The sequence below is a fragment of the Papio anubis genome, chromosome 1 (assembly GCF_008728515.1).
Source record: "Papio anubis isolate 15944 chromosome 1, Panubis1.0, whole genome shotgun sequence".
Classification (NCBI taxonomy): domain Eukaryota; kingdom Metazoa; phylum Chordata; class Mammalia; order Primates; family Cercopithecidae; genus Papio; species Papio anubis.
This window is the reverse complement of record NC_044976.1, coordinates 31882141-31894364: the sequence shown is the minus strand read 5'-3', so window position 1 is coordinate 31894364 and position 12224 is coordinate 31882141. Positions and strand designations below refer to the sequence as shown.

At 42.3% G+C, this 12224-nt stretch overlaps 1 protein-coding gene across 7 annotated transcripts in view; it reads left to right on the top strand.

Moving 5' to 3' along the window:
• Window positions 1-12224, top strand: part of CSMD2 (CUB and Sushi multiple domains 2) — a 649640-nt gene that overhangs the window by 452359 nt on the left and 185057 nt on the right. For all 7 annotated transcript variants that reach the window (XM_021939191.2, XM_021939203.2, XM_031666818.1 and 4 more), the window contains 2 exons: window positions 330-518; window positions 5805-5974. In XM_021939191.2, coding sequence (XP_021794883.2) covers window positions 330-518; window positions 5805-5974 — 359 coding nt within the window. The remainder of the gene's footprint in view (window positions 1-329; window positions 519-5804; window positions 5975-12224) is intronic.

The window sequence follows — 12224 nt, the reverse complement described above, 5'->3', positions numbered from 1 at the left end:
CCCTATGCTTCCCCGTGCTTCTCTCTGCCTCCCTATGCTTCCCCATGCTTCTCTCTGCCTCCCTATGCTTCCCCGTGCTTCTCTCTGCCTCCCTATGCTTCCCCATGCTTCTCTCTGCCTCCCTATGCTCCCCGATGTTTCTCTCTGCCTCTGCTCCCCTCGGGCTCTCACTTCTCTTTTATGGGCCAGTGTCACCTTTTGTGGGCCAGTGTGTGCATGCCCTCTTCTCTGTCTTTCGTTGTCCCTGGCCCTTTCCCCCTGGCGTTTTGCCCGTGCGTTCCCATCTCCCCACAATGTCTCTGAGCCCAGATCTCCTGCTGCCTTTCCAGAGTATGACTTGGAGCCCTGTGAGGAGCCTGAGGTCCCAGCCTACAGCATCCGGAAGGGCTTGCAGTTTGGTGTGGGCGACACCTTGACCTTCTCCTGCTTCCCCGGGTACCGTCTGGAGGGCACCGCCCGCATCACGTGCCTGGGGGGCAGACGGCGCCTGTGGAGCTCGCCTCTGCCAAGGTGTGTTGGTAGGTGGTCACGTGCTTTCATTTTGCTTCACTAATGGGGTGGGACAGATTATAGTCAATTGATGTGAGGTGGTGGATGGCACACAGGCCAAGAGGCTGACTTAGCCCACACTTAGCTGCGGTGGGACCCGGGGCAGGGGACCTAACCTCCTTCCGCTCCAGCCTTCTTATCTGTAAAATAGGGATGGCAATCCCTGCTTCATCAGGCAGTTCTGTATAAACTAAAGTGACCTTTCCAAAGTAGGTCCACAGTGGGCACTCACATGAAGTTGACTTCAGTACTCTCACCTCCCCACCCTCAGCACACAGACCCATGGCTTAAGGATGCCTCTTGCCGAGAAATCTGGATGGGCACCAGGTGAGCCTGTAGGAGGGAGTGTGACCTTTGCCCAGGGGGAGTCCCCATCTGGTGGAGTAGATAGCTGCTTTTACTAATCCAATGGCGGTGCTCACTCTTATAGACGCCTCAGGAAGACTTCATCCATTCAGCAGGGGAGGACAAAAGGAACAGGGTGGGGTCATGTATAGAGGACCCACTACATGTCAGGCATTGCTAGGTTCTGAAGATACAAAAGTGGACGAAACAGAGACATTCTCCACTCGTGGCCCACATTCTGGTGGTGGGGACACAGGCTGTGAATATGTAGATGTGTGATGTGTCAGGCAGTGTTGGGGCATACAGAGAAAAATTAAGTCAGCTTAGAAAGTGCTGGAGCTAGGGTTGCTCTTTTATAGTGGTCAGAAAAGGCCTCTCTGATGAGTTGACATTTGGCCAGAGATAGATATCTGGGAGAAGAGGGAATAGAGGACTAAGACCCAAACCATGAGGATGCTCAGCATTTGGGTAACAACTCAGAGGCCAGGCTGGAGCAAGCAGCAGGGAGAACAGGAGATGTGGAGGTTAGAGGCAGCTGTTGGAGGTTGGAACCGGGCCCTGCCTGCCTCCTTGCAAGAGCTTTAAAGAAGTGTGTTTAGAGCGCTGTGCCCAGGGAGTAGGGGAAGCAAGTATTGTCCCCGGGACAGAGTGATTGCTGTCTGTCCCTAATGTATGAGGCTCCTGGGTACCTGTTTGCTCAATCCTTATAATGTAGGGCTGGATGAAACACTAGCTGCATTCATGGAGTATTTTCCATGCTCACTGTTAGCCATGGACCTCACATAAAGTGAAATATTATATAAAACCCCATAAAAATATACAAAACAGATCAAAGCAGCACTGCACTGACTGAAACAGGGACCAGCATCTCAAATGCTGGTGAGGTCAGCTGTGCCTGAGACAAGTCCATGGAGCCCGCAGGCTATGCCGAGGACAGCTTAGACAGGCTGGCAAGATGGGCCGGGCCCAGGCTGTGCACTCATGCAGGCCAAGGTGGGGTCACGGCTCTGCCATTTACCAACGCTTAGATCTCAGGCAGACCAGCAAACCCCCTCAGCCTCAGCTTCCTCATTTATAAAACAGAGATAACAGCATCCAACTCACAGGCTTTACTCTACATTAGATGACATCATTTACATAAACCAAGAGGTGGCATGTAATTATCATTTTGCCAATAACCTTTTAATCTGTATTTATCAATAACCAATTATTGTTATTCTGCCAATAACCTTTTACAATCTCAGAAAGGAAACATTAAAACAAAGCACGGCAGAATTCTGTTTCTGACCAATTAAATAACCCCAGAGTTTACTCCATCTCCTATAACCCATCCCCAAAGGCATCCACCCGCCCTGATCTGGCCACACACTCTCAGAAACACATAGAACCCCGCCGCCCACCCCAGGAAGGTTCAGTTCATGTCTGGCTGCTAGCAGCTCCTTTAGTCTCTGGGAAAACATCCTCAGCTAAATGGTTCTGGGGGAAATTCTTCTTGAATGGGATTAACCAGGACCACAGATGCACACAGCCCTTAAGCTCTTGCCTCATTGATCTCATTACATAAACTCATTCTTTAACTTATTATTCCAATTACTGTTTGTTCATGACACCTCACAATATTTTCATTATTACATTTGTCTTCTGTTTCACATGTTATTAATAATGCACAGTAATTATAATCACCTCTAATTACCACCAGCCCGGCTGCCAAGGCTCAGGCTGGAGGCATCTCGGCAATGCCCACCGGGGGCTGCTCCCAGTCACCATGCAAATTGGATGATTTAGTCCACATAGTGCTACCAGAAACATTCCCAGCCGAGAAGGAGATGAACAGCCCTGGGCTTTAATTCATGGTGTGACGTGGGTGGCAGGGAGGGAGGTGACATAGCCCCTGACATCAGGGACCCCTGAATTTGATGTAGAAGAGACAGTCCTGACCGCAGGGGACCCCAGTCTGCAGCAGGAGACATGGCCCTGTCCTTGGGAATCCCGGTGTGATGGAGAAGACCTAACCCTCTGCCTCAGAAGCCCCAGGCTGATGGATAAGGTATAGCCTCTGCCCTTCACGAGACCCCTTCTGATGGGGGCAACAGAAGTCATAGATGCCAGAATCAGCCGCAGCACTTTCCTGTGGATGTGACTGTTTGTTTCTCTGGAGCATTTATTTGTTTCCATTTGTGCTTGTGTTTGGCTTCTCAGTGCATCTGTTCACCTCCCCTGTTACTCTGGAAACTCTCCCGGAAACAAGCGCCGCATCCCTCTGTCCCTCCTGTCCCCTCCCTGGTGCCCAGGACAAAGGCCTGACAGGGAGTCAGGACCTGGGGATTGGCCAAGGACTGGCCACATCTAAAGCTATCAGCCCCTCCTTGTAAAGGTGTCAGGCGTGTGGGAAAGAGGACAGGCTCGTGCTGGGGCAGAGATGGGGCATATAGCTCTTATGCAGGAAGCAGGGCCAGGAAGGAGGTCCAAAAACACACCAAAGCCCATGTTTAAGGGAAGCCAGCTGTCGAGAATTAGGCAGAGGGCAAGAGGCATCAGGAACCGTGAGGTTGCTGTGAGCCTCAGGCAGCTAACGCACGCTTCCCATAAGCTTCTCAAGCTTTCTGCTAGTCCCAGAATGCAGGCAGTTAGGGCCCCAAATGGAAGCAGGTAAGCCATGTAGATTAACCTGGGACATTGGTGGAGAGGCTACTCTGTGCTAACCATTCCCCTATGTTTACCTATCTTATATATAAAATCTCACGCATTGATTCTACAGTCTTATGAGAATGCTATTATTGTCCAGATGAAGGCAGATGAAGAGACTAAAGTTCAGAGTTTACACAATGTGTCTAACTCCAAAGTCCCTGATCATCCCACTGCACCACAGGCCTCTGCCTGGATGGAAGGGAAAGGTAGTATCTCAGAGAAAATGAAGAGATGCTTCAGAAGGCTGCCCATGTGATATGACTGAGTAATAAATGTTTACATATGCATGGCCCTAAGCAACTCTCCCTCCCCTGCACAAATCCCCACCCTCATCTGAGATCATCAAAGAAATGTACACATGCTGGAAACGTCTGTGTAAATTATCAGCAGCCACTGCCCCCAGGGAGCCTGTCCACCGCTGTCCCTTGAGTTTTATGAGCCATCGCAGCACATTCATCATATTTGGAAGTTTTGCAAACAGACTAAGTTTAAAAGTACTGTAAAGTCAGATTTCTTCTCCGAGAGAAATAAATGAGGCCTTATATAAAGCCTTAGGAAACTGAAGCTGGTCCTGAATTGAGCAGAATGCAGGGAGGAGGGTCCATTGAGAAAAGCCGGGACTTGGTGGTGGGACATATGGCCCCCATCTTCAGAGGACTAAGGAGCAGCCTTGGGGACAAGAGAAAACACAAGACATATAACTAAGCCCATGAGCAGTTCAGCTCTGAAGGTTTCCATGTGCTCCATCTATGCTGCCTCAGTCTAGTATGCTCCTGGCTTAGGGTAATTAGGGTTAACTATAAGGTCCAAGCAATGGTCCTTTGGTCAACCCCAAGGCTTTTCCAGCCACAGACTGTGCCTAGACTAAAGGATACTGGGGATGGTTTAGAGAAAGCAGACTTGCTACCAGCTGCCTGAAAGATTCAAGGCATGCTCCAAATTCCCCATATGTCCACACGAATAACAGGCCTGCCATCTGGACTTGTATTTACATCTTTCCGGAACCTAATTATTATTTTTAGAACTGTACATCTTCTGAGGTCAGTGTACTCCATATCCATTCATTTATTCATTCATTCATTCAGTAAATATTTATTTTACAGACAATCCAGGCTAAGCCTTGGAAATTCATAGGTTCATCCAGCATGACCCTAGCCCTCAAGTTACTGACAGTTTAGGTGGGGGACACAGACAGGCAGCAAGCAGTCAAGGTGCAATATGGGAAGTGCTCAGATACAGGGAAGAACAGGGAGGGTCCCTCCAATTATTAAAGATCCCATTCCTGCATGCATGCCCTGAGCCGGCCCTGCCCACGCACTGAGTGGGTGTTAAGGAGACAGTAACATGACCAAGCCCCGGAGGATCCACAGTGCAGTAGAGGACATAGAAATGTTAACAAATAAGTCAAGTAAAATGGGATGACTGCTATAAATAAAGGTATGAGAACAATGGGGAAAGAATGACTAATTCTGGAGGAGGAGAAGCAGGTTTCCAGAGGAGGGTGTGATTTCATTAGCTGTTGAATGAAACGGGCTGCAATGAGACTATGCTAAAAACTTTCCCCAGGACCTAGAAGGTTGAATTCTCAGTCCCCTCCTCCTCATGAATCCACAGAGAGACTTGGTCTCAGTGGCTGAGTACCTGGTTCCTTATCTTTAAACCAGAAATGATAATTGTGCCTACTTATGGGACTGGCTGTTGTGACTAATGACTGAAATGGTTCTTGTAAGGTGTCAATCATGCTGTTTTGCACATAAGGGTTAGCGATTATGATGTGATCTTGCCCCCTCTTGCTTTCTATTCTGATACTGAAAGGTTTCATCTCTCCTCACTTAATTGCCCCCCTCTTCCCCTGACCTCCTCCTTGGTCATTTCTGTTGCTACGCTACTATATGAATAGGTATGTGGCATGGCTGCTTTATAGAACTGTGAAATTGTAAAGGGTGCCTGGTGGGTTAGCTTCTGTTTCTGTAGAAGAGAGACAGACAAACAGAACAAGAGACAGAAGCAAACCAGGCAGCACCATAGGTAGAGAAGCACTTTTTTTTTAAGTTTGAGAGGCATTTCTGTAAACAGTCCAACAACTGGACAGACACACAGGCATCTTGGCAGGTAGACAGGCAAATGACTTGTCATCTTTGTCAGGTTCTCCAGAGCTGTGAGTTGCCTTCTGGATGCAGCTGATGGGGGTTAATCTATGGTTATTGTGATTCTCTTTCCAGCTGAGTGTGGGAATTCAGTCACAGGCACTCAGGGTACTTTGCTGTCCCCCAACTTTCCTGTGAACTACAATAACAATCACGAATGCATCTACTCCATCCAGACCCAGCCAGGGAAGGGGATTCAGCTGAAAGCCAGGGCATTCGAACTCTCCGAAGGAGATGTCCTCAAGGTAAAATTGATCAGTTTCAGAGTATGTATGTTACACTATGCAATAGTCTGGTCAATACTCACTCCTTTGTCTCTGTGTGAATGATCCAAACTTTCTCCTTCCTTCCTGAGTCCCAAGATACTGTCCTCACTCATCTGGGAGAAAGAGAGGACCAAAAGAGAGAGGTATTTGGGTATCTAAGAATATGGCTTTAGAGTTTGTTTGGAAGCTGCCTGCTATCAAATGCATGTGTAATTGAGTATAGGTTGACTGCATAATAAAAGATAATAATTCAGCTCAGGGAACACGGCAAAACCCCGTCTCTACAAAAAATACAAAAATTAGCTGGGTGTGGTGGTGCATGCCTGTAGTCCCAGCTACTGGGGAGGCTGAGATGGGAGGATCACTTGAACCAGGGAGGTTGAGGTTACAGTGAGCCATGATCATGCCACTGCACTCCAGACTGGGTGACAGAGTCAGACCCTGTCTCAAAATAATAATAAGGTTGGAGCAGCCAATGGATCCAGTTTTCCATTTTGAACCTGACTGTCAACATGGATAATGAAGAGCTCACAGAACATGTGTATATATGCATGTGTGTGTTCATTTGTGTAGCTATGTGTTTATGGCTATGGATGCTTTTTAAAATATGTTTCCACATGTGTGTGAATCAGTGTCCATGTATTTATTTGGTTTTGGGGATCTGTGTGCACACCTGTGTCAGTATATTGTGTGTATGTGCACTTGTGCATTGCATATGTTTTGGTTGAATAACAGGCTATTGCAGTAGCTTCAGTGTACCACGATGATGGCCTGGTGTGGCAGTGGGGTTAAAGAAAGTGAGTTCAAGACATATGTAAGAGAAAGAAATGGTAAGACTTGGATTACAGAGAGGGTAATAGAGAGGATTTGTTAAGACACTCATCATATATGTCTTGTATTTCTTTGCATAAATACAAAGAATATGGATTGAGTACCTCCAATAATGTGTGGTGTGTGTCTGTGTAATCAAAGAGTTGAGCATGGAGAATTTATTAAAGAGCTGCCTTAATAAAATGAATGACAAGGAAAGCCTCATACAAAGCATGTTCATTTTCATCCTAGGCCACGGAATTTTTTTAGCTTTTTCTAATATAGTTTTATTCCTTGTAGCCGGAGAAGTCCTTACATTAGAAAAAGTTGAACCAGAGCCCACTACTCTGGAAAATCCAAAGAGAAACCATTAAATTTCCATGCTTTCAGATTATCTCCAGATGTGATAAACGTGCTGTCCTTTTTATATACAGTATATGGATACTCTTGGCCAACCCCCTGGGGCATATGTCCTCTAGGGTGTATGGGGTGTGTGTGTGTGTGTGTGTGTTTGAAATGCATTTCTCACTCTTACCTAATCCTTTTTGAACCCAAGAAGATGCACTCATGAGATCACTGACTGGAACTGGATGTGCCTGAAATGGGATAGAACAATCCCATTGGCTTCTTAAGCTCTGCTTTCCAACCCCACATAAAAACAGTGTGTGTCTCCCAACAAGAGAACACAAGACAAGGGTTTTATGCCCTTCTAATAACCATGTCTTTAGGCATCACCCTTGACCTTTACTTCTCTCCATCCATTTGAGTCTCAGAGGCTGCAATCAGTCCAGCAGTGCCAGAGGGACCTCCTCTCTGTAGAAGTACAGATGGAGCGATGTGAGCTGGGCAATGCAGAGGCTTTCTTGGATGAAGGCCATTAGCACAAAAAGCCAGCTTTGAGGCATAGTTTACAATTTTCAGGTTTTGAAGGGAGTATAAGCAGCGGTTCTGTGCAAGTGACCTGATAGAGCCAGCACAAATGGCTCCTAGGTTGCTGGAGGTCACATGGAGTATGGCCAGTGCCATGCTTCCTCACTAAGGGAGTCTAGACTCAGAATAGCACCTAAGACATAGTCAGCAGGTGTGCACGCTCAACGGCACCGTCAGGGTTCTGGCTTCAGGGTCAGGTGGGCAGCTTAGTAGATAAGCAGAGAGAGTCATTCTGAGGTGTTCAGGGTAAAAAAGCAGGAGGGACATGGGGCATAAAACCTAGGTCAGAGTTCAGGGAGGACTAACAGAGGTTGCGGGAGCCCAGGTAGTGCACACACGCACACACACACGTACACACAAACACATGCACACACACGCACATGCACACGCACACACACACACACGCACACACTCTTTAGCACCAGGGTAAGAAATGCTCCTGCTACGACCTCTTTGAGTTTAGCTCGTCTACTCTCCCTTAGAGACTGCTGAATGTTTCCATTCCCCATTTCCATTTTCCCTCTGTAACGGTGTACCAACCAGAAAATTAACTGGATATGTGTAAATATTCAGTAGATCAGAAGACGGAGACATGTCTGAGGAATCAGAGCTAATTGCCCCTCTGTAGGCAACAAAGAACAGAAACATATTTTAAAAGCTCCTAATTTGTATTCTTAAGAGAATTTGAGAGAATATTATATTTATGACACAAAACTAGGCAGTAATGAAAACAGAGCAATCTGAGATGAGGAGAGATTAAATAGAGATGAAAAACATGATCACCCAATTAAAAAATGGAATGGAGGCAATGAACGGAAGATGGTAAACCACAGAAAAATGAAATCAGTTTATTAAAAGATAAATTTGAGAACTTCTCCCACATCTCATAAGGAAATGAAAAAGAGGATTATTTTATATTAATAAAATGGATAATCAATCCACAGTAAAACTTTATGTGCCAAATAACACAGCACAAATAAATTAAATAAAAACTGCTGGAAATGTAAAAAAATTTAATAAAGTTACAGTCATCATGGAAGATTTTAATATACCTCTGTAAGTCTGTGATATATCACCTAAGTTAAAGATAAATAAGGATTTGGGTAACTTGGATGATGTAACAGAATAAATCAGAAGAAAGTAGGAGAAAGATACTTTAAACATAAAGGCAGAAATGACTAGAGAAACAAAACTAAAAAACAAGAGCAATTGTCAACAAAACCAACTGGTTTTTTGAAAAATAATAAAGTAGATAAAACTGGCAGAACTGATCAAGGAATAAAGAAGCCACAAATATGTAATATTAGGAATTGAAAAGGGACATAATCAAAGATATAGGAAAGATAATGGAAATAAGAAAATGTTTAGGGATCACGCCACTGCTCTCCAGTCTGGGTGACAGAGTGAGACCCTTTTTCAAAAAAAAGAAGGAAAATGTTTAGAAACAACTGTAAGCCAAGAAATCTGAAAGCTCAGATGAAATGGAAATTTTTATAGATAAAAAGTACTAATATGAAAAAAATCTGAAAAAAACAATAATCATAAAAAAATTATAATTCCCCCATATCCTCTCTCAAAAGCCCCAGTCCTTAACTATTTTACAGGTAAGCTTTACCAAAACTTCAAGAAGCAACTAATCCCTGCAATAAACTGTTCAGAAGAGAGAAAAATAAAGATCCATCTCCCAACTCATTTTTGTTAATGAGGCAAGTAGAAACTTTGGTATCAAAGAGTAAAATGATGGTTACCAGGGGATTGACGGAATGGGGAGATAATGGTCAAAGTATAGAGAGCATCAATTAGACAGAAGAATTAAGGGTGTTTTTTTTCCTTTGAGATGTATTGCACGTTACAGTGAATATAGCAAATAATAATGTACCATATATTTCAAAATCACTAAAAGTAAATTTCAAATGTTCTCGCAACAAAAAAAGATAAGTATTTGAGGTGATTGAGGTGATGGTTATGTTAGTTTGATTTACTAATTCCACATTGTATTCATAAATCATAACATTACTTCCTACCCCATGAATATATGCAGCTATAATTTATCAGTTTATAATTTAAAATAAAAATTTTAAAAAGAACAGAAATCAGAAACTATTAGGGCATCTCACTTTTGATCATAGATCTAAAAATTATGAGTATAAATCAGATTGAATTTGACTGTGTATTAAAACAAAGATGAGACCATCCTGGCTAATACAGTGAAACCCCGTCTCTACTGAAAATACAAAAAAAAAAAAAATTAGCAGGGTGTGGTGGTGGGCGCCTATAGTCTCAGCAACTTGGGAAGCTGAGGCAGGAGAATGGCGTGACCCCGGGAGACAGAGCTTGCAGTGAGCCGAGATTGCAGCCACTGCACCCCAGCCTGGATGACAGAGCAAGATTCCATCTCAAAAAAAAAAAAAAAAAAAAAAAAAAAAAACAAAGATGACCAAGTAGGTTTGATTCCAGGAATGTGAAGATGTGTCAAAATTAGAAAAGCTCATAATGCTATTTGTTAGACAAAACATATGAAATTGCTATTTTTGTAGGTCAAAACTGTTAAAATATTGGCAATTTCATGGCTCAACCTAATATCCTATAAACAGATTAGCAAAGAAAAAGACATTATCCTGCTAATACACCCCAAAACATCATGTGATTAAATTCAACACCCACTCATGATTTTTAAAAATATCTCATAAAACTACACGTAGAACTTTCCTAATTTAATAAAAATATTTCTACCAAATGCCTATAGCAAACATTATACTTAATGGCAAAACTTCCTAAAAATTTTCAGTAAAGTCAAGAACAAGATCAGTAGTTCTACTATCACCAATAGAACGCAGCATTGTGCTGAAGAGACAAACCATTACATTTATACCAGAAAAAGAAAAAAAAAAAAAAGGAACTATAAAAATTAGAAAGGAATATAGAAAATTGTGACTTTTGTTTCAAAAATACAAAACAACCAACTAATAAACTCAAAATCAATAAGAAAATTAACAAAGCTTCTGGTGTTTCTATAACCAAATAAAATTTGCAATCAAGAGGGAAAGTCTCATTTATAATAGAAACAAAAACTATAAGACACCTAGAAATAAGCCCTCCAAAATATGCATAATCTTAAATGAGAGAAGATAAAATTTTATTTTGATATTGATGTAACTAAAATAAATGCCGGGAGATTTCATGCTCATGGATGCACAGAGGGTATGAACAGGCAGCCAATTCACAGAGGAAGTAAGAACTGTTGATAAACATATAAAAAGATGCTCAACCTCAATGACGATCAAGGATTTACATATTAAAATGAGATACCACTTTACACTCATCAAATTGGAAAACATCATAATACCCTAAAATACCAAGTATCAGCAAGGATATAAAGCAATGAAAGCTGTCAGATGTTGCTGGTGAGAGAGCAAATTGGTATTCCTTTTCAAAGAGCAATCTAGTAATATCTAACCAAATTGAAGATGTGCCATCCCTGCAACCAGTTTTTCCATGCTAGATGTGTGCTCCAGAGAAACTCAAGCACACGTGTGCAAGCGGACATGAAGGAATATTCTGAAATTATGCTTACATTGTTTGTAATTGTGTATAGAAAGCTTTCTGCTTAGCATATTCATTTTGAAACCAACCATCTTGCTGACCTGCTTTATTGGATGTAATGGATGTGCATAGATTCTCTTGGATTTCTCAGGGAGACATTTCCATCACCTGCGCATAATGATGAATTGGACCATCAAGCAATATCCTGTTAGGAAATAAATGTATACAAAGGCCCAATTCCCAATAGCAGTCAAAAATATAAAAATACCCAGGAATAAGAACAGAATGTTAGTGAGAGACATAAAAGACAACCTGATTAAATGGAGCTAGACACCATGTATAGGGATTGGAAGACTCAATATCACATAGATACATTTTTCTCAAGTCCATCCATACGTTTAATGTAGCTCAGTCAGAATTACACAAGTTTTGTTTTGGAGGTTTTTGTTTTACTTTTTATAATTCAGGAAAATTCTTCTTGAGTTTAGAAGAGTACATCTGGGAGAATTTTTTTTAAGTTAAAAGAAGACAAATGAGGACTTTTCCTACTAATTATTTAAATATATTGTAAAGCTACAGTAACTGAAATTGTGGATCATTCATAGGAGTAGAAAAATAGGCAAATGCAATAGAATAGAAAGCTGACAAAACCAAATGTATATAATTATTTGTTAATTATATATGTGATAAAGATGGATTTAAAATTGGTAGTGTGTGGAATATTTACAAACAGAGTTTGGTTAAATGACTAATCTATCAGGGAGATAAGGTAGAATTGTATATCATATCCCAAAATAAATTTCAGGTAGATTTAAGGACATGAATTCTAGAGGAAAATACTGGTTTATTTATCATACATTTACTGAGTGAACCTTAAGTACCAGAGCACATATTTTGGACACTGATGTGTAAATAATTATATTGCAGATTGGGTTAATTTTTATTA